This window comes from Pectinophora gossypiella, chromosome 4 (genome assembly GCF_024362695.1).
Source record: "Pectinophora gossypiella chromosome 4, ilPecGoss1.1, whole genome shotgun sequence".
Lineage (NCBI taxonomy): Eukaryota > Metazoa > Arthropoda > Insecta > Lepidoptera > Gelechiidae > Pectinophora > Pectinophora gossypiella.
The window spans coordinates 1,637,619-1,661,710 of record NC_065407.1 but is presented as its reverse complement, the minus strand read 5'-3'; the positions used below and the strand labels follow the sequence as shown (position 1 = coordinate 1,661,710).

General features: G+C 39.0%; 3 protein-coding genes across 3 annotated transcripts in view; all 3 read right to left on the bottom strand.

Moving 5' to 3' along the window:
• Nucleotides 1-457: 457 nt before the first annotated feature.
• On the bottom strand, nucleotides 458-6,343 carry LOC126366228 (neurotactin). The gene is made up of 7 exons (XM_050009270.1): nucleotides 6,204-6,343; nucleotides 5,782-6,065; nucleotides 5,359-5,488; nucleotides 4,733-4,905; nucleotides 3,946-4,018; nucleotides 3,313-3,463; nucleotides 458-2,790 (listed from the first exon to the last, which is right to left on the bottom strand). The coding sequence occupies exons 2-7, from the start codon at nucleotides 6,061-6,063 to the stop codon at nucleotides 1,347-1,349; spliced, it is 2,253 nt and encodes a 750-aa protein (XP_049865227.1). The 5' UTR covers nucleotides 6,064-6,065; nucleotides 6,204-6,343; the 3' UTR covers nucleotides 458-1,346.
• An 866-nt stretch (nucleotides 6,344-7,209) lies between these two features.
• On the bottom strand, nucleotides 7,210-23,277 carry LOC126366234 (heat shock protein 75 kDa, mitochondrial). The gene is made up of 13 exons (XM_050009281.1): nucleotides 23,064-23,277; nucleotides 22,824-22,978; nucleotides 22,452-22,613; nucleotides 20,025-20,260; nucleotides 19,512-19,621; nucleotides 18,843-18,916; nucleotides 17,348-17,624; nucleotides 16,453-16,522; nucleotides 15,976-16,123; nucleotides 14,164-14,291; nucleotides 9,855-10,042; nucleotides 8,675-8,906; nucleotides 7,210-7,436 (listed from the first exon to the last, which is right to left on the bottom strand). The coding sequence occupies exons 1-13, from the start codon at nucleotides 23,188-23,190 to the stop codon at nucleotides 7,262-7,264; spliced, it is 2,082 nt and encodes a 693-aa protein (XP_049865238.1). The 5' UTR covers nucleotides 23,191-23,277; the 3' UTR covers nucleotides 7,210-7,261.
• Nucleotides 8,318-24,092, bottom strand: part of LOC126366202 (uncharacterized) — a 261,987-nt gene continuing 246,212 nt past the window's right edge. Inside the window, exon 3 of the mRNA XM_050009210.1 lies at nucleotides 8,318-8,335. The gene's annotated coding sequence lies outside the window, so the exon portion shown is untranslated. The remainder of the gene's footprint in view (nucleotides 8,336-24,092) is intronic.

Here is a 24,092-nt window from a genome sequence, read left to right as displayed (position 1 = left end):
TTCCATTTTTCGCGGTCCTGTACGCACAAGTCCCGGCACCTTAACGAAGTAAAAAAACGAGAATGTGAGAAATAAACTAGAAGCTCAAATGTAGGCAGCAGCACTGTTGAGCGTTCCTGAATATTGCAGTTCTCCATACTGTCTAGTTAAAATTCGTGATAAGTCGTGTAAGAGTCACGAAAAGAAAAGCAACCATCAGTTGGTAAAAGACAGTTTAGATTAAAAAGTTTTCTTTTCGATCTTTAGGGAATATAATACTAAGATTTTGCAGTTAACGCTGGGCAAAGAGAAGTATAAAAATATAGCCAAAACAATGTTTGTGAACTGTCAAAATTTGAGAAAGCTCTCAACAGTAGCGACACCTGATGGGAGCTATAGGTAGTTTTTATCCTTTGTTCATATATATGGCCTGTAGGTACAAGTTTTATGGTGAAAGCTTCAATAATAAACGTTGTTTCAGTCTTACATTTATTATGACCAATTTATAAAATGATGCAACGCTACCTTACTAGTGCAGTAGTTACGAAAACAAGCATTTGGCAAGACATTAAAAAACATTCGTCCGCAGCAACCGCGCTTCGCAATTCGGGACCATTAGCCTAATTTAAATAGCTACAAAATTACAAAAAAACACTCTTTGGAATAATCAGACTTTGAACTAAATCACAATTGAGATATGGACACTTAACACTTACAACTAAACATTTATTTACCTAATCACATCGACAGATTAGTTCTTACAATTTAAATGGGCAATAATCATGCAATCTTGAGCTAATTCTTCAAATTGATATCAAATATAGATGAAACTTGGTACTTAACTATATTATCGCTCTAATTTACAACTACATAAGCATTTCATGGGTAACTCATTACAAAATCATATTAAATTCTAATTAAAAAAATAAATATTTATAAAGAGCTGCATGAGATCACTAGGTCGTTGATTTGAGATACAATCGTTTTATCAGTCTTAAAAGAGTATTTTTGTTGTTTCTATGCACTATTACAAAATCAGTCAATATCATCACAAGATTAATTATAAAAAAAAGCTGGTTATGGAGGTTAATTTATGATTTATGTTTGTACTACACTAAATTGCTTTTATTCAAAGTTGATGGGAAGCTGTCGGTTGATAAATCATTACTCGGCGAGGTAAACTACAACTATGAAACTCAAGTGGCACATAATACTAATACAAACACGTGCACAAAAAGTAATTACAATAAAAATATATGTATCAAATACAGGCGTTATACAACAATGGCTTTGGGACTTGATTAATCTTAGCATTACTTTGACAAATTCTCTTTAGCCTAACATACATTAAACAATCATACAAAACTTTAGTCAGTGTGTGCATACTGTGGCACGATACCTTTCTCGACAAGGAGGCGGCATAGGGGTAGGTCCGGAAGGGGGAGTAGGTCCTGCCCCACGGCGATCAAGTTGGTCTCGGGGCCGGGCAGGTTGCCGTGCCACACGTAGTAGTAGAACAGCTGCTGCATGGCGGCCATGAAGCGGCGCTGCTCCGCGCCCTCCGAGTCGAAGGTGCCGAGCAGCGCCTCCACGTCGGCGCCCACGCCCGCCACGCCCGAGCCGGCGCCGCCCGCGCCCGCGCCCGCGCCCAGCACCACGTACATCGGCGCCTTCAGGATCGACTGCGTCAGGTTCAGGAGAGGGCACAGGGTACGCACTGAACTGATCAACTCCACCAAGCCTTCGTAAGTTTTATTGACGTGAGCGAAGATTTCGGGGATCAATTGATGATCTCCGATGACACTTGCGTTTATATCTTTTTCTACTATTTCGGGAGTCCACTTCATTTGAGGGGGCTTCTTGTACAAAAGATCAGAGTGGCCGGAATGTTGAGTGGTTCCCAAAACCATGGGTTTGAAAAGTTTTTCTTTGCCTTCTTCCTTGGCTTTCCTCTGTGCGATCCAACTTTCATTGGCGGGCTCCCTGAGCAGGTCGCCGTCCATCACGAGCCACGAGTGTCTGTACTCGCCGGTGAGCGGCAAGCTGCCGATGTTGGTCGTCATCCAGAGGTCGGGCATGTACGAAAGAATTTCCGTTGACGACATACGACGAAGACAATCGGCGTCGTTACACTTACTAGCCTGTTTAAATTGCTCGAAATATCTATAGGAACCGTCAAACGGTTGGGAAGGCAATACGACACTCGGTGAGGAAAGCCAGGCACGCGAATAAAGCTTTTGGGCTTTCTTCACAGTGGTGAGAGCGGCTGTTAACGTGGCGCCCGCTCTGTGACCGAGTAATGTGACAGACTGCGGATCGCCACCGAAATGTTGTATATTATGCTTCACCCATTGCAGAGCCACTATGAGATCGCTAAGCGCATAGTTTCCAGATGTTGCTGGGTACTTCGTGTTTGCCAAAATATCAAGAGCTAGGAAACCGAAAAGACCTAATCTGAAATTGGGGCGCACAAAGACGACTTCTTTTGTCCGTGCGTACATTGCAGATGGCTGTGCCGGGCTTATGCCACCCGCCAACGTGTTGGCGCCGATCAGTACTACCACGGGTAGCGGCGAGTCGTACCTTACATGAGGAGTGACCACATCTAGAGTTAAACAGTCCTCTTCGCCCGTGATGGTGCTGTTTTCAAGGAATTGTAGACATAGCGGGCCACGATTATGAGCTTCCAGGGTTTCATTCCAGCACATTGATATGTTCGTGAGTGGTTGCGCGTAGGTGAATCTTTTCTCGCCCACTGGGGGTACTGCATATGGAATACTGTAGAATTTGTAGACGTCTTCATCGCGAATTCTGCAAATGGGGAAACATAAGTTAGTACTCCTCGCAACTTCATCTGAGCAAATTCATCTTCCTAGTCTGACCCTAAAGAGATATAGCATGACGATTTCTATTGCAGATGTTGATTGAGTTTTCAATGTATAAAAATAGGAATTTTTAATTGAATCCGACCAGTTGTTTTAGCGGGATACGCAAACACGCCACGTAAGTTAATTCAAATTCAAAAATATCTTTATTAAGTAGGTAATATTGTTACACTTTGAATCGTCAATTTTCAGATAACAAACGCGTCATCAGCTTAAAAGTACTACAGTGTCTCACAACCTGTATGGCCGGGGAAAAGAAGCTGCAAGAAAAACCTCATCACAGGGCTCTAGACATTCTTACATACATACATAAACTCACGCCTATTTCCCACCGGGGTAAGCAGAGACTATAGAATTCCATTTGCTTTGATCCTGACAGTTCTCTAGACATTCTTAAAATAATAATAATGTAGGTACTAGTAGGTAGTGTTCAAAAGGGTATCCTTACCCCTCCACGGGCCCGCAGTTGGTGATAGTGGTCATGTACCGGCCGAGCCGCAGCGGCCGCTCAGCCGGCGGGCCTGCTCGTGCGCCCACCACTATCCCGATGATCACCGCCACCAACACCAGCAACACTATGCAGCACACCACTATGTCATCTGGTAAAAACATTTTTATTTTTATTTATTTATAGCCTTTTATCAGACGTAGAAGTTACATTCTAAAAGTTTTTCCTTAATCTACGATCTACAATAACCAATCTGTGTGCCTTCGGGTAAAGGCCTCCCCCATTTCTCTCCATTATTTTTTGTTATGCACGAATCTGGTCCAGGTCTTAGTGTTTCAGTTTGGAATTAGACCACATCCCCCCATAAACAAAATTATATAGCTTTAAATGTGAACGCGCGTCGCAGGAGTCGGCCGCGCCGGCGCGGACAGATGCGCGACGTTGCATACAATTTCATACAAAGATTTATAAAATGCGATGTCTCCGGCGCGTGCGCTCGCGCGTTTTCCTTAAATCTACTGAATTGTGATAATAATCATTTACTTCAGGCTACAAAGGCCCATATAACAATTACCTAAAAAAAACTTCATAAGAATACCACAAGTTGGGAAATTTTGTTATTCATTATCTTACCTATAATAAATTTCTTTTGTCGAATCCTCTCTTTCAACGGCAGTTTTGTGGCAACTTTACCATCTTCCGCATCCTGCAAGTTATGAAACAGTTTATTGGATACTCTAGTATCATATTTCTTAGTATAGTTAGTATAAATTTGGAAACTCAGTCAATTTGTAAAATGTATTTATAAATATGGTTGAAATAAAGACTAATATCATTTTTGTTGTAGTTTACTTAAGTATTTTCTTTTTCATGTCCTGCATATTTTATATTCGGATAACAAACGTGTCACACTCGCCACTCCTCCGTGCCGTGCACATGCTTAATGCACTCCTTGCATCAGCACCAGAGTGTGATCTGTTTGTGAGTGAGTGGACGTATGTGTGTCGCGAGTGTCTGAGGTTCTGCGAGATGATGAATGATGTGTGAAAATTAAATATGTTTTTATATTGTTTAAACTTCATTTCATATGTTTTTTATTATACTGTTTATATTTAAAGTTTCACGGCGCATTGGCGCTTCTGCACTGTAAAGTCGCGAAATGTAAATAAATAAATAAATAATATTGCTTGAATTCCCGGTTTCTTTTTAATTTTCACCATGCAATGCTTTAGGTAACCCTGTATGTTCCTTGTGTGTAAATAAGTAATTATAATAATATAAATATATTTTTTTTGTTTTTTTTTTTTATTTCCTTGTATATATATTATATTATAATTATATTATTAATATTAATTATAATTTATTATTATTTTTGTGTGCAATAAAGTGTTTTATTATTATTAATAATAATTATACATACACCAGCATCTAATTTAACATTCTCCATGCCATCGTTGGGGGTGTCAAGCTTATCTTCAAGTGTCTCCATGGAAGCTAGAGTGGCTTCTCCATCTTTGGCTGAACGTCTTTGGAAAATCTTAGGATACTTCAGGTCGAAGATAAGACCCCTTTTTCTCTCATTGGCATCCTCACCTGTAATAAATTTCACAGGGTTGGCTAGGTGGTTTTTAGGTTTAGGTTTTCAGTTTTAGTTCAGTGTGGTGGATGCCTAATCTTCTTGTTCTTTTTTTAAATATTGTTACCTAAATACAGTTCCCATATTTATTATTTTATACTACTAAGTCTTTTTTAACTCGTTTTCAGGTTAACTCATTTAATTTAACATGAAGATTTCGCTGCGCATTGAAAAGAATGTTGGCTACTGTAAATAAATACCTATTCTTTTTTATTTAATCATGTTTAAAATATAAAGTTAAATATGCTAATATTCTATAATTCCATATGAAAGCGCCAGAATCTTTAGCCTGTTATTTGTAAGAATAAAAAAAAAGATAAATTTTACATTATCTCTGGTCAATGTCTGCGTTCCGACAGACAACCAGCTAAAACTGACTTTACAGTTGGCAAGTCAATTTACGTTCTTACCGTTCTCATGTTGTGGGTGATGCATGAACTGTGTGAACGGGCAGGTGTGCAGGAACTGAAGACGATGGCGCTTCGGCTTACTTTCATCCTTGTCATTATCACCGTCTTTCTCATTCGCTCCTTCATCATCCTATGTAAATTATAAATGGAAATTAAAATTATTGCACCATCAGTGAACTCTTTAAAATTTACTATAAAAATAAAAAAAAATTATAAACACAAGTGCAATGAAGTATGCACTCTCCCTGCTCTGGGATAATAGTGTACATAATAAATAATAATAATTACTATGAAGGAGAGGTGTGTGAGAAAGAAATGGTATGTTTTCTATCTTTTGTATCTGTGTATACTACTAAAGTGATGGTAGGTATATTAATTATTATTGAAGATCAATCAAAAATGCTATAAAACGTTAATACCCACCTTGGCTTTTTCTTTGTCAGAGTTTTTAGTAAAAAACCCAGGCATCTTGATGGCCCCAATGGGTATAAATTTAGGTTTGACTTCACGGCCCTGTTCCGTCACATCTCCCGACAGAGCAGCTTTCACGGGCCCCTCGGAGTCAGCCTTGAGTTCTGCTGGCGTCTCCATAGTCTCCACTTCAGCTTTTAACATCACCTCTTTCTCCTCGGCTTCAATTTGCTTCTTATCCGGTGTTTTATTTTCCTCCTCATTTTCAACTTTATTTATATCCAACGTACTCATTTCTAAAACATTCGCAGAATACTAATTATATCATCAAACAACACATAAATAAAACGCGCACAAATAAAAGCTGTTCAAGAAGCGAAACCGACAAGTACATTATGAGAAGAACTAAAAGTATTGTGTAAATGAATACTTACTTAATTTAATTGATCATATATTCTGGTTCACAGCACATACACAAATTGCACTACAATAGTCAATTTAATTCAATAAAACGTGATGAAAGATGCCGCGAACGCCGCTTCGGTCGGTCGATTTTCGGCGTTTTATTCATAGACGAAAGATTTGCAAGAGAGAAATGGGAGAGAAGCAGAGATTTTTGTTATTTTTATCTATGGTTATGTCCGGTGGTGCCAGCTTATTCGTTTTTAAAAGTATGCAAATAGAAATAATAGAACAGTATTAATTCCGTTTTCTTCTTATAAATCCACATGTTATTGCATATTTTAAATGTTCATAATTTATTGTGGCGTTGAATTTATGTTTTTATGTGGTATATTATTAATTCATTCAGTTAAGCCTATATGTATAATATTTAAATTACATATCGCTGAGCACTAACAGCCAGTATAAAAAACGCACAATGATTAAAAGAAAAAAGTAAAAATCTATGAACTTTCAAAAGAAAAGTAAAAAAAATATGTCTGTGGTAGGAATTTTTCGATTAAAATAATCGATTTACTGTACACGATTATCAATCAATCGTTTCGCGGAGGTCCGCGTTTCGAAGGCACGAAGGTTTCGATCATAGAGCATACGGACCTTCGCGGACCGTTTTGATTTGATACACAAAATACATTACCGCCTTTTTTTGAAGTCGATTAGTGAGAATTTTCAAAACCATGTTTTCAATATTTTAATACTACAGAACTACCCTAATATATTTTGATACCTCCTCGTAATCTTTATGCATGTATGCCTTAATTCATAGAGCAATACGGACCTCCCCGTGTTGCTCTTTGCTTTAATTCAATGATTTATATGAAGTATCCATACATATGTACGTAGTATCTCTTACTGGTCTGTGGAAGTATCCGTCCTATAAGCCAAATCACCACCTCAACCTTTTCTTTCTCAACCTTCAGTTCCTTGCTTTATTTAGAATTTATGATTGTTGTTGTTTAAATAAAAATGCTGCGTAAGAAGATATATTTATTTTTATTGTAACATAACAATTTTAATAATAAATAAACAATTAATGTTTTTCTAAAGCTTTAGTAAGTAGATCATTGATATGAGTTATTAGGTTTCTCGGGTCCATAACCAGGCCTGCTGTCACCATAGCATTGGAAAACAGTTGCTGGGACACCATCACAGCCAGCTCCTTGTCACATGATGTAAGTTTGTGCAGTTTTTTGATGATGGGATGTCTGCAACAAGTCAACAGTAAGTGATAAGTGTTTGCTTAGCTTCCATTCCATATAACATACCTACATACATCATTTTTTAATGTTGTGACAGTAGTAGATTCATCGATAGCCTTGTTCGGAGAACGCTTGACTTACATCGTAGTGTCACAGGTTCGAAACCTTGGTCGGGATCTAAACCTCTACATTCGACATTATGTGTGATTAAATTCATGATATCATAGATGATATCACGTGGTTACATGGGACTAAAACATGCTTGTGAGGAGTGAATGTACTATGTATAACCCGCGCAGATAAAGAAACGATCTGAAAATGGCGGCGGGTATTTATGGTACAGTTGACAAAACATGTTAAACTTAACGAAAACAAATAACAATCAAACTCAACAAAAACAACAATATCACCAAAAACAACAAAATAACAGACTTTAGCGGAACGAAATTAACGATAACTCGGAGTGCGTCAAGTAGCTTGGAAAGCGAATCCTGATTGATTTTCTTTGTTTTTTTTTTTTGCAGCGCTTACTTCACTGTGTGAGTATAGACAGTGATAGAGTGAGCAAGAACGCGTGCGAGCGGCCGCCATTTACAGATCATTTCTTTATCTGCGCGGCTTATACATCTGCCTACTCCTTCGGGACTACAGGCGTGATGCTCTATTGTAATTGTAACACTAAGGACCCTTTTAGTGTCATGCGGAACTGCTCAGCGGGATTCGTCTGAACGCACGAGACTGATTGGGAATAATAATCAGTTTTGTTTTTACTATTTAAAAAAAGAACCCCATTTCAGCGTGACATATACACTTGTGGTAGGGGACTCCTGCCCTCCAAGTGAGGTTACTAACAGAGTTATTTTATTTATTACTACCGACCCGCCCTGCTTCGCTCGGGTGCAATGCTGAGTAAAAAATGAAATTATTTACGACATCACATTAAAAACCTCAAAAATAACACATGAACACACATGAACCTTCCTCTTGAATCACTCTATCTATTAAAAAAACCGCACCAAAATCCGTAGCGTAGTTTTAAAGATTTAAGCGTACATAGGGATATAGTGACAGAAAAAGCGACTTTGTTTTATACTATGTAATGATTGTTAGTTATTTATTGTTACAAACATTATTAGTATGACGTCCAAAACCCCGAGAGGGTTTGTCCGGACATGATACCTACAACACATAATGTTTTATTTTATTGTGACTTTGTGACATACAAAAAAGGGCCCTATACTTACTTTGTATTGATCTCCAATTGAGGTCTCAGCAGAGAGAATCTATTCTCTTCACTGAGGTTCTGCGCCTGAGTGCGTATGAAGTGGCGGGCGGCGGCCATCTCGGGGATCACGATCACACACGGATACGTGTCCAGTTTCTGTGTCGTGCGCACTTCGAACACTTTCCCGGACAAATTCGACTTCAGGAATGATATAAGCTCCTCTGCTTGTTCTTTTTGTAAGTCATCGCTACCTGTAATGACAGTCAGTTATTGTATATTCGTCTTCTTTCGTGAAGATTGTGAGATCAATGACCGTGCCTATTAACCCCGGTGTCAGGGTTACTATTGAGCCACCAAAGACCCCTGACATGGCTCATTTTCCGAGAGGAAATTCCACTTGATACTAACTCAGAATCATGGTCTGAATCATCCCCCTCAGTATTCGTTACGATGTCACTAACACCCTGTATAACATAGAAACAATCCCCTGTTCCACATATCCCTACTGATCTATCCCTACTGGTAGGGAAGAATGGAATATTTTTTCACATATAGCTACTAGTTTATTTTCTTTTTAAATAACAGTCTGTAACTATTAAAAAAAATGGAAAATGCTGCACGGACAAGATCGTGGCTCTTAAATTGATGATGATGAACTATTAAGAATAACTTAGATATCTAATGGTGACTTCAATTAATTTCGTGAACGAGCAATGATATAATACATAATACATTGTTTTAAGTTTACGCGATTATTATCATAATTAAAACATTCCGATATCAAATGCATAAACAAGCGGCAAAGAAAGAGGGTAGACAGATATGTCTGCCCGTAGAAAATTATGGATCTACCTACTCCACTCCAATCTCATCAGTCATCCCATGATCATGGCACTTGCAACAGTGTCGAAATATCGGGAGTCTCATATTCCTACTTTAAACGCGGTAAGAACCCGTTATTATATGTATAATAATCTTATCTTCTTATCTTATTTAGCCTATACGATCCCACTGCTGGGCAAAGGCCTCCCCTTGATTTTTCCACTCCTCTCGACTTTGCGCGATCTCCGGCCAATCCTTGCGAATGTATAATAATGCAATATTATATATATAAGATACATAATATTGCATTATTCCATGTGCTATGTACTTTATGGACGAAATAAACTAGTTATTTTAATTATAAAGTCATGTATTACCAATAATAGTGTCGGCAGAATTCGAAGAGTCCGTTTGCATGTCGCTCTCGACTGATAACAGTTGACGGCCGCCGAATTCTTTCAGTTCTAGTAGCACCAGTTCATCATACATCTCATAGCAGAACAATACCTCAACATCTTGTTTTTTCAGGGACTCATAATAGGGGGATGTCTCTGCAAGTTCTCGACTGAAATATGCAAAATAGTATGGGTTAAATATAAATAACCTTGTTTTAAGCGGCAAAGAAAGAGGGTAGACAGATATGTCTGCCCGTAGAAAATTATGGATCCACCTACTCCACTCCAATCTCATCAGTCAACCCGTGATCATGGCACTTGCAACAGTGTCGAAATATCGGGAGTCTCATCATCATCATCATCAGCCGTATGACGCCCACTGCTGGGCATAGGCCTCCCCCAAGGATCTCCACGACGATCGGTCCTGCGCTGCCCGCATCCAGCGGCTTCCCGCGACCTTCACCAGATCGTTGGTCCACCTAGTAGCGGGCCTACCCACTGAGCGTCGTCCGACGCGTGGTCGCCATTCCAGAACCTTTCCGCCCCATCGGCCATCGGTTCTCCTCGCTATGTGTCCTGCCCACTGCCACTTCAGCGTTGCAGTTCTCCGAGCTATGTCGGTGACTTTAGTTTTCCTGCGGATCTCCTCATTTCTGATTCGATCGCAGGGAAATACCGAGCATAGCTCTCTCCATTGCCCGCTGAGCGACACCGAGCCTCCTCACGAGACCCATAGTAAGCGGCCACGTCTCACTGCCGTAGGTCATCACTGGCAACACGCACTGGTCAAAGACTCGTCTTGAGACACTGAGGTATTTTGGACGAGAAGATATTCCGCAGCTTCCCGAACGCTGCCCATCCGAGTTGGATCCGACGAGAGATCTCTTTCTCGAAGTTGGACTTACCTAACTGGATTATTTGTCCTAGGTATATGTACTGGTCTACAACTTCGAGTGTAACGTTCCCAACCTGAACTGGAGTGGGTGCGACATGGTTGTTGGACATAATTTTTGTCTTTGCCATGTTCATGCTAAGACCCACTCGTTGGGATGCGTTACTGAGATGCTCGAGCATGGTGTTCAGGTCTTCCAGGGTCTCAGCCATTAAGACTATATCATCGGCAAATCGAAGGTGCGTCAGGTACTCGCCGTTGATGTTGATGCCAAATCCTTTCCAGTCCAGAAGCTTAAAAATATCCTCCAATGCAGCAGTGAACAGTTTCGGAGAGATGACATCTCCCTGTCTCACTCCTCGCTGCAGTTGGATCGGATTAGAGCTCTGGTTCTGTACTCGAACTGACATAGTGGCGTTTTGGTAGAGGTCCCTTAGCACTTCGATGTACCTATGGTCCACTTGGCACCTCTGAAGAGACTGTAACACCGCCCAGGTCTCGATCGAATCAAAGGCTTTCTCATAGTCCACAAACGCCAAGCAAAGTGGCAGATTATACTCTTCGGTCTTCTGTATAACCTGCCGCAGCGTATGGATGTGGTCTATGGTGCTAAAGCCTTTTCGGAAACCGGCTTCTTCGGGAGGCTGGAAGTCGTCGAACCTGCAAGCGAGACGATTCGTAATGACCCTCGAAAACAACTTGTAGACATGGCTCAGAAGCGAGATAGGTCTGTAGTTCTTCAGTAGGGCTTTATCACCCTTCTTGAAGAACAAGATCACCTCGCTTCCGCTCCATGCCCTCGGCGTTTTGCCCTGAAATATGACGGAATTGAAGAGCCTCTGGAGGACTTTAAGTATTGGCGTTCCGCCCGCTCTCAGCAGTTCTGCTGTGATTCCGTCATCTCCTGCCGCTTTGTTGTTTTTAAGTTGTTTGAGGGCCATCCTAATCTCGTACAGGCTGACGTCCGGGATATCTTCAGTGTAGTGTCGGGTAAGCTTGGCTCGAAGGTCTCGAGCCATGCTTTCGCCTGATGTTTTCGTGGAATATAGCTGTCTATAGAAACTCTCAATCTCCCTCAGGATTTCGGGAGTCGACGAAATGATTCTGCCGTCCTCAGTTTTCAGTCTCGCTAGTTGACTTTGCCCAATAGACAGATCTTTTGCGAACACCTTGGAGCCCTTGTTCCGCTCTATAGCCTCTTTAATACGTGTAGTATTAAATTGGCGAAGGTCGCTCGTCAAAGACTTCGAGATCTGTCTATTAAGTTGTCTATAACGTAAGACATCCGCTGAGTCCCGCAGCCTCATTTCGTGTCTCTTATCCATGAGTTCGAGTGTGTGTGCGGAGAGTTTCTGTGTTTTGATACGGCGGGTTCTAAAGTGTTTAGAACCTACCGTACGGACAGCATCCACCATCAGGTCGTTTATATCGTCCACGTCTGCGCAGTTCTCAAGGTACTCGAAGCGGTTTTGAAGCTCGAGCTGAAAGCGCTCGGGGTTTTGGATCTGGGCTGGCGACGGTCAGAGCGTGGATTTTATCAGTCGCGATCTTTCTAGCTTGATATTGATATTCAATGTGCCTCTTACCATGCGGTGATCGCTTCCCGTCTTAACGGCATTGATCACAGAGACATCATTGAATATGTGCTTTTTCGTCGACATGATAAAATCGATCTCGTTTTTATACTTGCCATTGGGACTTATCCAGGTCCATTTGCGGGTCGCGGGCTTCCTGAAGAAGGAGTTCATCATATAGAGGTTCTCCTTCTCCATAAAGTCCGCAAGCATCCGGCCTCTGGTGTTCCGGACCCCAAATCCAAATTGCCCCACTCTCAGCTCGTACCGCAACGTTTCCCCAACTGTGCATTAAAGTCCCCCATCACAATCGTGTAGTGGCTTTTATGGCTATGCATGGCTTTAGAAATCTCCTCATACATAGTCTCCACTTCGTCATCATGGTGTCCCGAGGTCGGAGCGTATACCTGGATGACAGTCAGCGAATATCGTGATGATATTCTGAGTACCAGGTACGCTACCCTGCTCGAAACACTACCGATGGTCAACACGTTGTTGACTAGGGACTTGTGGACGATGAACCCGACACCACCCATGGACAGTTGCTCGCCCTCCCGGAAGTACAGCAAGTTACCGGAGTCCAGAGTTATCGTGTCCTCGCCCTTTCTTCGGACTTCAGACAACCCTATGACATCCCAGTGTAACTTGCTGATAGCTTCTTCCAACTCGGTAAGCTTCTCGTCGGTCCTCAGTGTGCACGTGTTATATGTTGCCAGGTACAGTCGTCGTTGGCGGTAGCCCAATCCAGTCCGGAGATTCTTCGCACCCCCTGCCCCGCCGTTACCGTAGCCGCTACCGTAGCCACGGACAGCGGGGCTGCCGGGGACTGGGGGCCGTTTTACATGTGTTGAGGTCATGTTGGGGGGGGGTTTGGACCATAAGCCCACCGCGCTGGTCCAGTGCGTGTTGGTGGGTCGCCAGAGCCTCTTTCGTTGACCAGCAGGATGTACCGCGTGCAGGCGAGGTTGGCTTGGGCTCCGAAAGGTGTCATTTGGAGCCCCTTACACCCGGGAGTCTCATATCCCCATTTAAATGCGGTAAGAACCCGTTATTATGTGATTTAATTATAAATAACCTTCTGTATTATATACTAGGTCATTCGATTCGGATGTGAAAACAAAGCTGAAAAAGACACCAGCGGGCCTAGCACCGTAAGCACGCGACTCTTTCTCGCCGTGACAAAGATCGTCTGTCTCTTTCTGTGCAGTACTGTGAGCGAGTGACGGGTGGCGTATGTCGACGCGAGAAAGAGTCGCGCGCTTACGGTGCTAAAGGCATAGAATAAAGAACAATACTACGTATAGAACGGACACTCTCCCCCCGCACCAACCAGTATCGATGCCGAACTCTTTACCTCACCCCCCCCGCTGGGTCTTTAGTGTATTTAGCCGTAAGCGATTATGGAGCAAGGGAGCGCGCGCAGACTGGCTCGCTCAGGCGCCAGTAAGGCGGCATTGGTAAGATTTATATTTTTGTACGAAGTGTCCAGGGAGGTTAGAAAGGCCACATCGAAGCAATTTGCGCATATAACCTCCTGGTCTTTTTAACCCCCCAGCGGGCTTAGCACCGTAAGCTCGCGACTCTTTCTCGCCTCGACATACGTCACTCTCACAGTACTGCACAGAAAGAGACAGATTATCTCTGTTCCGATGAGAAAGAGTCGCGTGCTTAGCCCTCTGGTCGTGGTTATAGGCACCAGGGCAACTGAGCGAGTCTTTTTTAATCTTAATGACGGAAATCGATGACGATATTGTATTTTAATTTGTACTTGTTTTTATTTTATCTATTTGACTTATTGGACACAAGCAAATTATATTGTGTATACCTGGGTGCCGCCAAATAATATATAGGTTTTTTGGCATCCTTCTGTCGCGCGCCGTACTCGGAGAGCGATGTTCTAACTCCTTTTTCAAGCTTGGAAGATTCGAAGCGAAGCAGCTTTGCTATTTCCTCCTGTTATAGAGTAACACTTTTTATTTCATTTTCTTATTTACTATTACTAAGTACTTTTAAAATATTTTTTTTGGTGTGGCTTGGTTACGTAGACTTTTAGGTCATTACTAAGAGAATATAATTCAGTATTTGCCATTGCCATATTGCAACCAGTAGAGCTAACATGCGCAACGTGATAAAAAATTCTCACTTTCATTTTATACAACGATATAATTATGTCGTTTTGTCGATTGGTGCTAATATGTGAACTCATCTTCTTCTTCGTCGTTCCCTCGTTGCTGAGGATCGCGACCACAGGTTATGGTTTTCCACTCGGTACGGATATATGCTGCGGAACTCATCTCATCATCAGCCCATTAACGTCCCCACTGCTGGGGCACGGGCCTTCCCTATGGATGGATAGGGAGAACGGGCCTTAAACCATCACGCGGGCCCAGTGCGGATTGGTGGTTATTAACGACTGCTAATGCATCCGGGACCAACGGCTTAACGTGCCTTCCGAAGCACGGAGGAGCTCGAGATGAAAACTTTTTTTTTGTGGTCACTCATCCTATGACCGGCCTTTGCGAAAGTTGCTTTACTTCAACAATCGCAGACCGAGCGCGTTAACCGCTGCGCCAGCGAGCTCCTCCTAACTCATCTATCATCATCTATTTTCTTGTTTGTGGCTGCATCGTTCAGAAACGATGATTCTGCCAACGTCAACAACTCAAATTAGTCATGTCGTTCTGTCAAAATATGAACAAAATCAGGTGACACGCGTGTTAGGGAGAAAAAACAAATTTATTAATTTCGACAGAATTTGTTGAATCGATCGATAATTTTATTACGTCGCGCATGTTAACCCCGCTGGTCTTACAAACAAACCACAAAAACACGATGTAAAATATTTCACATAACATAATCTCACTGAAAAAGGAAGAAGACCCCCTGAGGAAGGGGTAGACCAAGGAGAACATTTATGAAACAAATAAAAGAAAAGGTGCAGGTCGTGTCGTATCGGGAGGTGAAGGTTTTAGCGGGAAGAAGACAGGAATGGCGACCGACAAGAGTGCAGCTCTTAAATAAAGAGCGACAGAGAGAGAACATAATCTCACGCACGACTACGCTAGTGGCACGACTGGGCTGGTCAGAGGTCAGAGGTCAATAATTCGCATATTAAAAAGTTGTTGTCAATACACTTCTACGATTATCTCTCAAGGTAGGAAGCTAATAATTGATATATTAGGAAGGGGAAACGGTTTAACCAGAATTTAAGGCGAGCGAACCGCGGGCACAAGCTAGTATATAATAAATACTGAGTTGGATTTATTCTTCTTCTTATCGTGTGGGTTGTGAGGTGGAATACCAGCCTCATCAACCCTGGTATGACTCACGTAACGATTACTCACTTACATCTGTAAATAGTAACCGGGACCAACGGGTTAACGTGCCTTCCGAAGCACGGATCATCTTACTTTCGGACAATACAATACAATACAAATACACTTTATTGCACCAAAATAAAAAGAAATAATTACAAAAAGTCTCTACAATCAGGACAACCAGGACAATCAGGTGATCAGCCTGTAATGTCCAAACTGTCTGTAATGTCCAAAAGTGATTTTTATGATATGTCCCCATCGGGATTCGAACCCGGAACCCGGTTGGATTTATTGAGTTATAAGTATCATTATCTTCTTACCCTCTCCAAAGGACTTTGGCTAGTAACAATACCCTCTTTCAGGAACAAAGAGTAATCCTTATAGAAGGCGTCGTAGCCGACGGGGTCCTTCTGGCTCTGGTCAATCATGTACTTGAGGAACCGGTTAGTCAACACCGTACGGAGTTTCCTGGGAAATCATATCACATAATAATATCACACATAATATACATACAGGGTGCCAGTGACATCGTAAAGAAATCTTTAGAGGGAGGATTCAGAACATGACTCTTGAGTTAATATTTGAGTTAAATTATGGGTAAATAAATAATTTAATTACAAAACAAATATAATATAGATAAAAAAAAACCAAAAATGTACCTAATTAATTTTTCTACAAATCTTATAAAAAATGTTATAAAGTTGTTGTGGTAAACTCCGAAATAGTTCTGGATTGTTAGAGTAGGTTATAATATTTAATCAGATTTGTTTAAATTAAATAAAAATGTTGCTACTTACGTTATCAACGCGCTATTTTGCAGCAATTCTCTGCTAAGATTAAGAGGAATATCTTCTGAATCAACTACACCTGGGAACAAAAACACAAGAAATGATTATTGAAAAATTCTTTGTACTTGTGAGAAAAATATTAAAACAACAGTGTTAACAGTAACAGTATAAACAGTAACAGTGTTAACAGTAATAGGGTTAACAGTAACAGTGTTAACAGTAACAGCGCTAACAGTAACAGCGTTAACAGTAACAGTGTTAACATCAACAGTATTAACAGTAACAGTGTTAACAGTAATAGGGTTAACAGTAACAGTGTTAACAGTAATAGGATTAATAGTAGCAGTAACAGTGTGTGTTGTTTAACAGTGTTTAACAGTTGTAACAACAAAACAAAGACTAAAGTTAAACTAGGTTAAAAATAATAATCCGCGTCAAGACAGAAGTAGACGGATTTTAATGAAAGTAATTTGACAACTCATAATACATAATAAGGTAGTTTCCAACTAGTCAAATCAGTTACTTTTCACTAAACGTCAAAACACGAAATTACTATGGAATTTGTATGAAAAAGCAACCTGAGACGTCATAAAAACGTGACAAAATGTCGCACTTATTATTTTTGTTTATTAAAATTCATAAAAAAGTTAAATAGAAAAAAGAAAACGTTTTTTGTCACCTTTAGATCTGTTTTTATTTAGTATTCAGAATTTCATAATTCGTCGTTGACTTAGGAAACTACCCAATTCTATGCAGAAGCCTACTGTCACACAGTAGAGCTGCAGCGGCCTTAAACAAAACTTAAACTTAAATATTTCGTGACACGGACTGTTTTAAACCTAGCTTAACTTTCGGTCATCATTTTGTAATAACATTGAAAAAAAAAATACTTTATCACCCTTACCTTTAACAAATCTCATCCATTTTGGTAATATATTTTCTGCCTTGCTTTTGATCAATATTTTTCTGGAGTAAAGAGCCACGCCGACGTCCGAATCCCTCGACATTTCAAACAGGCCGGGTTTGCCTTCAGGCACGTACAATATGGATCTGATGCTCAGAGGGGCATCTGTCTTATAGTGTAGGGTAAACCGCGGCTTGTCAAACGAGTTGCTGATAAATCTGTAGAATTCTACATGCTGCTCTCTAGATACTTCTTTTGGCTCCATCAGCCAAAGCGGCTGCAAAAGAAATTATAAGAATTGTATCGTGGCCTAACTAGTCGACCAGCTAGTTCCGCCCATTTTCAACAGATGGCGGTTATCAGTCCTGAAACGCGCTAGCGAAGTTTACACAGCGCGACGCGTATATATGTCGTGGCCAGATCGTAGAATCGATCATTTCATGATGATGTGGTTTCGGCAGATCAATGAACACAAAACGTTTAACTATATGAGCAACTAACTGCATGATTACTTCATGATTATGGCCAAACGTTGGCAATCATATCGTAAAATTAGTAAGATTATCCACCGATAGTGGCACTGGTGTCGATTATATTTAAAACTTGATTGATATTATAATCGATGAATCGATGTAATTGTACAATTTTCCATATCGATTAGGTAAATAATTTTGTACCTAAGAAATTAATCGACTCTTCGCATTTTTATTACACCACATAACAAGAACACCGCCTGCAATAACAATATGGCCAAACGTTGATTGAAATATCATTAAACGTTGACGTTTCAACGATGTGGTTAATTTAAGTTGACCATTTCATGAAATATGACCATTTCATGAAATGGTTGAACACATCATGAAATGATCAATTCTAAGATCTGGCCACGACATATTTAACTCCCAACATGACACCTTTGGATCGTTGATCCCTAGTCACACTATCAACTTGTGGCTATCCCAAAATATGCTCATTTCGGTTCGGTAACTTTTGGCGGCAACACACATTACGCTCCCAATTTGTAAACATAATACTTGAGCAGAGAGCGTTCAGCTGCTTGTCTTCTCGGGCATGTTGTAAGATCCGACAGAGAGATCGTGTCATTTCTAACGTGATGGATAATTGTTATGGGTGATAGACTGATCCTTTGTCACCACATCCATCTTATGATAAACCTTATCATCATATCCATCTTAGGACATCGTATTAACAGTGGCTGCAAGTTGTCTTTGATTACTTGTGGCTTTGCTTACCCCATTAGGACGGGCGAGTGTTTATGTATTATGTATGAACACTAAAAATGCATTCATATTTTTTATTGTTGCTAATAGTTATGTGGGGTGGAAGGCAAGAGGGAAACCACTGCTCTATTGTTCTCTAAAAAAGTAGCATGGAGAATGGTACGCCGACAAGAGCGCGGCTCTTAAATTACTGATGATGATGATGAATAGTAATATTAATGATGTCACGAGTGAAATAGTTAAATAAAAATTACCTTTATAGAGTTAACTTGTTCATTATTTAAGAAAATGGGGCTGCCAATAAAGTTGCTGTATTTCTTTATTATGTCTGCAAAAGAATTCGATTATATTTATTGCATAGTTTAGAGAGCTTTTTACTTATAAGTAAAAGAGTAGAATTAGAGTTAGATTCACATAAAACTGATAGCCAAAGCACCAACATTTTTCTGTACCCAAAGGTTGCTTGGAAGAAAATGCTGCACGAGCCACAAGGCCGCCTGTTGTGTCTTTCTGTATCTGACGTCCTTATTTGTATACCTTGTGTCCATTGTGCTCAATAAAGTATTAGTAACGGCCTTCGTGGTCCAGTGGTAGTGTTAGGCTCACAATCAATCGAATCCCGGTGGGGAAATATCACAAAAAATACTTTGTGATCCCTAGTTTGGTAAGTACATTACAGGCTGATCACCTTAGTGTTCTTTTTTAGTTCCATACTTTAGCGTCGGAAAATTCCTTCAAAAAATTCAGAATGAACTGAACCATCCCTCAAAGTTTTCGTTACAATGTCACTAACACCCTGTATACACTCTAAATCACCTGCTTATGGTCGCACGACCGATCGCAAGTAACTCGAAATTGGGAAATAAAGATTCACATAATATATTTGTGTCAAAGTACCTGTTAGAATGAGGTGTTTTACTTACTCTTAACTCTATCGTCATCAGAGAACTCTCTGCAGTCAGTTTTCAAGTGTACAACTATTTTGGTACCAACCGGAACTCCCTCTGCTTCTTGTATTTCATAGGTGCCAGACCTGAGACATTTATAAATTGTTTATTGCAAACTTTACTGTGTACATACATAATTCTTATCAACAGCTTGGATTACATGCTTATTTGCCGTCGAAGCTAATGCCATTTGCGGCAAATCTACAATAAGTCATATAAAAAGAAAACATTTTTGACTGCCAAATAAAAAGTTTGACAAAACATACATACCTACATAATTGATGCATAATTGGTGGTTACAAGAATCCATACAAATGACTGAGAATGAATGAATGAATGAGATAATTACAGCAGCTAATAATTTAAATGATAAAACAAGAGGCCCTGTGGAGTACCCAATTTATTTGAAACTTCTGTCTTTCAAAATATGTTGTTCACAATCAAAATTCAATGATTTTCAAAATAAAATTATTGACTGTTTTGTCTCACCCATCAGAGCTCCACTTGTAGCCCACTGAGCCAGTCTTGCTGCTCCTTGTGAACACTTCAATCTTGTCAGCCACCATGAAAGCCGAATAGAAACCCACACCAAACTGCCCAATGATGGAACTGGCTTCCTCCGCTCCTTTATTCTTGATCTCCTCAATGAAGGACTTTGAGCCCGAGCGGGCAATGGTCCCCAGGTTTTGTGTGAGTTCTTCTTTAGTCATGCCTATTCCACTATCCTGGAGTTATAGAAATAAACAAATAACTAAAATTTGTTACATTCAAGGTAGATTTAGTTTAATAAAAAAAATATTTATTGAAAATCAAAACATACATTCAAATTTTAGCAAATACCTAATACAGAAATTATTTTGGTGCATATAGCACTAACATATCGACGGGGAAGAAGCAAATACTCCTATCTTACATTTTTAGGCAAATCGACTTTTTGATGTAGTTCATTGCGAAATTTAATTTTACGTTGGCTGGCAAGATCTCCGTTGTATATTTCCTACTTTTAGGGTGATTTTCGATGAATAGAAATAGCTCTTAAAATAAAGATTTTATCTTTTGCAATATTTTTTATAAAAATATCTCCTTTCTACAGAAATAAATAACTCCTATCTCATGTTTTAATCGATAATAGCTCCTATCTTCAGAATCAAGCACGAGTCTTTTTATTTAATGGAAGATGATGGAGGTTGATGGATGATGATAGGCAATGGGCATGGCACGAATGTGTCTTTGTTTCAAAAATAAGAGATGATGGACCCAATATCTACTTTTTGGGGTGATTCGATCACTGACACTTTTCAATATTAAATTATTTTTTTCCTAAGCGTGTAGCTCGAAAACGGGCGAAATATCAAAAAAATATTATATTAACAAATTTGTAGACAATTTAATGTTCTTTAAATTAATATCAAAGTTATTTTCTCTAGGACGCATCGTTTTTGAGATATCAGCGAAAAACTCAAAATTGGTATCTCTGACCTACACCCATTCCGCAACACAAAACATTTTTTTAAAGACAGTTATTAATAAAAATTGTTTGACAAGTTAATTATTTGATATTGGATAACTGGGTTATTTATAATTACCAGTTTTAATTTTGGAGAGAAATTTAGAATAAAAAGTGAGAAGTAAATCGAACGACCAATATCATACAAAAATATCGATATTTTATATTTTTGTATGGTTTGGTAAACATTAAGTTACGGAAATGACACCATGTAAACGTGGGAATTTTTACTATGTTAACTCCATAAATAAGGATAAAGAAAATAAGGAGGAAGAAAAATCATAGGATTCCTCCCACATACTCTACAACCCCTTTATTGACCGGGCTATTGATAATGATTTTAATAAGTACCTACTTGTTGATCTCAGTTGATTATTGACTTAATAAATATGTATATAATTCGTACTATATTGATATTTTTTTTTAAATGCCAATTAAAAAACGAAGGTGCCTACTTTATCATGATCAATAAATAATTTGTTAAACCTTGTTTAAGATCAAAGTTTATTTTCATTAAAAATGCTAAGCGTAGCACTTTCTTTAAAAAAGCTGTCGTTTCAGTATTTTTTAAAACATACGATTATTTGTTATTATATTGCATGCTTTATAATAGTTTATAGTTAAATATTTACTAGTTAAATGTTGCGGCATTGCTTTATAATATCTCCTAACTTGAACATAATTTGAAATTCATTCAAAGCAATACATCCTATCTTACAAAATCATGTATAATTTACGTTAGTTTTATAGTTATTGTTTTTTTTAATTATTAATAGGTTTTTGAAGCTACAGTGAATAGTTTACAAAGAGAAATAAGTCAAACAATAGGAATTTTGAAGGATTAATTGCAAGTAGAAAAACCGTCTAACGTCAAAACTTTCGACCCAACACAGAAACCAATAGGCTCTAACTTACATTAACTTTAATTCCTCTATATATACAAAATTAATATTAGTTTAAAAAAATGTCTCTTGAAATAACAAAACTACCTTCAGAACATGACGTCGCGCTATAATTATTAACAAAAAAGTTATTCAGTTTTTTCCTCCTCCTGTAAAGTTAAGTCTGTGTAAGATAGGAGTATTTGCTTCTTCCCCGTCGATATCCTGCCTCTTATATTAGGTAAGAAGCTGTATCATAGGAGTCATAAAAAGAGGCTTTAATTCAAATTCAAAAATATCTTTATTCAGTAGGTACATAGTTACACTTTGAATCGTCAATTTTTATATAACAAACATCTCATCTGCCTAAAACTACTGCAGCTTCTCACAACCTGTATAGCCTTTATAGAGCAAGCAGTGCTAAATTCCCTGAATTGCAAAATTATTAAAAAAGAAATACTTTACTAACTTTACTTCTTTTAAAATAAATATAAACTAGAGTTGGAGAAAACAGAAAGTCTTTTTTACCTGGAATGTAATAGTTCTGTTTTGCTTATCAGTTGAAAGTCGTATCTCAAGAGCTCTGTCTGTCTGCTCCAGCTGGGCAGCATCTGGGGCTGCACTCACACTCAGGTACCGGAACTTCTCCAGGGCATCACTGGCGTTTGAGATCAGCTCCCTGATGAAAACCTGAAATTTTACATACTTGTACTTTCTTTTTTTATTGTATTTGCTCATGCTAACCAGCAAAGGGAACATAGCACATACAGCCATGCCATATTATGTAACTTGTACTTTCTTTCATGTAAGTCAAACAATTAATTTAATTAATAAATAATTAGTCATTTGTTAATTGTACGATATATTTTTATAGCTCGCAGTACTTTGTCAGAAACTTACTTCTTTGTCAGAATATAGGGATCTCGCCACAATGTCAAGTAGCATTCGAGTTTCAGCTTGAAATTCCCTTTTTTCAGGCTCGCCCTTTACTGTTTCTTTCTGTTCAGTTGCTGTGCTGTAGTACTTGTGTTGAAGCAAATTCGCCGCAAAAAGTTCTAGAATAAATAGGACATAACAAAGTTATTACTTGATTTTTGTATGAACTAACTAGAAATATTATGTCATTTAACTGCAATATACCTGTTTGTTTTGTTACATTACAGCCGGTTATTCCTAAAAATTTAGAATTTTTGTGTGTTGCAGACCGCAAAAATAACCTCCCTGCGCATGTTACCGAGGAGCCCAATCTTGCCCGCAGCGCTGCCATAGTTAGGAAATTTTATATAACTTTTAGAAAACGGACCACACAGGTTCACTTTTTCGAAATATCAATATAATAAATGCAAATATTGCAAATTCTAAACGTCAAAATTTCACTCAACTAGTGTTGTGATTGTTAGTCGGTAGTTAGTGATATCGATAGTTCAGACTCTTCACTTTAAAATTTAGGAAACACTAGCTATTTCCAGAACTTTGATTACAGAAAAATAAGCCACAAGGCTTAATTTAATAATATAATAATTAGAGATGGCCCACCCAACTGCTGGTTTGGTCGATTAGTCAGCCCCAAAAACGGAATCTGATATTTGAAATATACATGAATCTATAAAGAACGTTTACATAACATCAATATTTTTTACTGTCATTGACAAAATGGTACTACTTAAACAAAAAATTAGGCAGAGCCTTTGTTATTATTCAAAGTTTTAATTTCAAATCTTATATATTGAAACTAAGTTACTGACTATTCACCGATTACGATATTGGTCCACTAACTGGTGTCTATTCGTTCGCTGCATCTCTAAGTAAAATTATAGTTTCTCATATATTCATATTTGTTCTCATTTAGCCGTATTACTTGTATAGATATATATTTTAACTCTATTTCATACGAGACTTTCACAACGCCTATTTTTTTAAATAATTACATAAATAAAAATGTAAGTATATAAAACCAAGTTGTAAATTAATAAGATTTCAATATTGTTACGCGTTGTTATATACAAATTATCGATAGTAAGTCTTAATAAGATAATAGTGTATCAACATCACTACTGGCAACTGTCAACTCTGACAGTCAGTAGTTTTAAAATGTGTTTTGAGGCAACAGCATAGAGTTGTTCTAGCCTATACAGCCTCATTATTTCTTAAAGATAGACACGGACACTG

Coding starts and splice junctions, on each gene's coding strand:
- LOC126366228 (XM_050009270.1), bottom strand. CDS start 6,063: ATGAGTACGTTGGATATAAATAAAGTTGAAAATGAGGAGGAAAATAAA. Junction 5,489..5,781: donor CTGACAAAGAAAAAGCCAAG/GTGGGTATTAAC, acceptor TAATTTACATAG/GATGATGAAGGAGCGAATGA. Junction 4,906..5,358: donor TCACCCACAACATGAGAACG/GTAAGAACGTAA, acceptor AATTTATTACAG/GTGAGGATGCCAATGAGAGA.
- LOC126366234 (XM_050009281.1), bottom strand. CDS start 23,190: ATGGCAGCGCTGCGGGCAAGATTGGGCTCCTCGGTAACATGCGCAGGG. Junction 22,614..22,823: donor CCCTATATTCTGACAAAGAA/GTAAGTTTCTGA, acceptor GTAAAATTTCAG/GTTTTCATCAGGGAGCTGAT. Junction 14,292..15,975: donor GCCAAAGTCCTTTGGAGAGG/GTAAGAAGATAA, acceptor ACTCTATAACAG/GAGGAAATAGCAAAGCTGCT.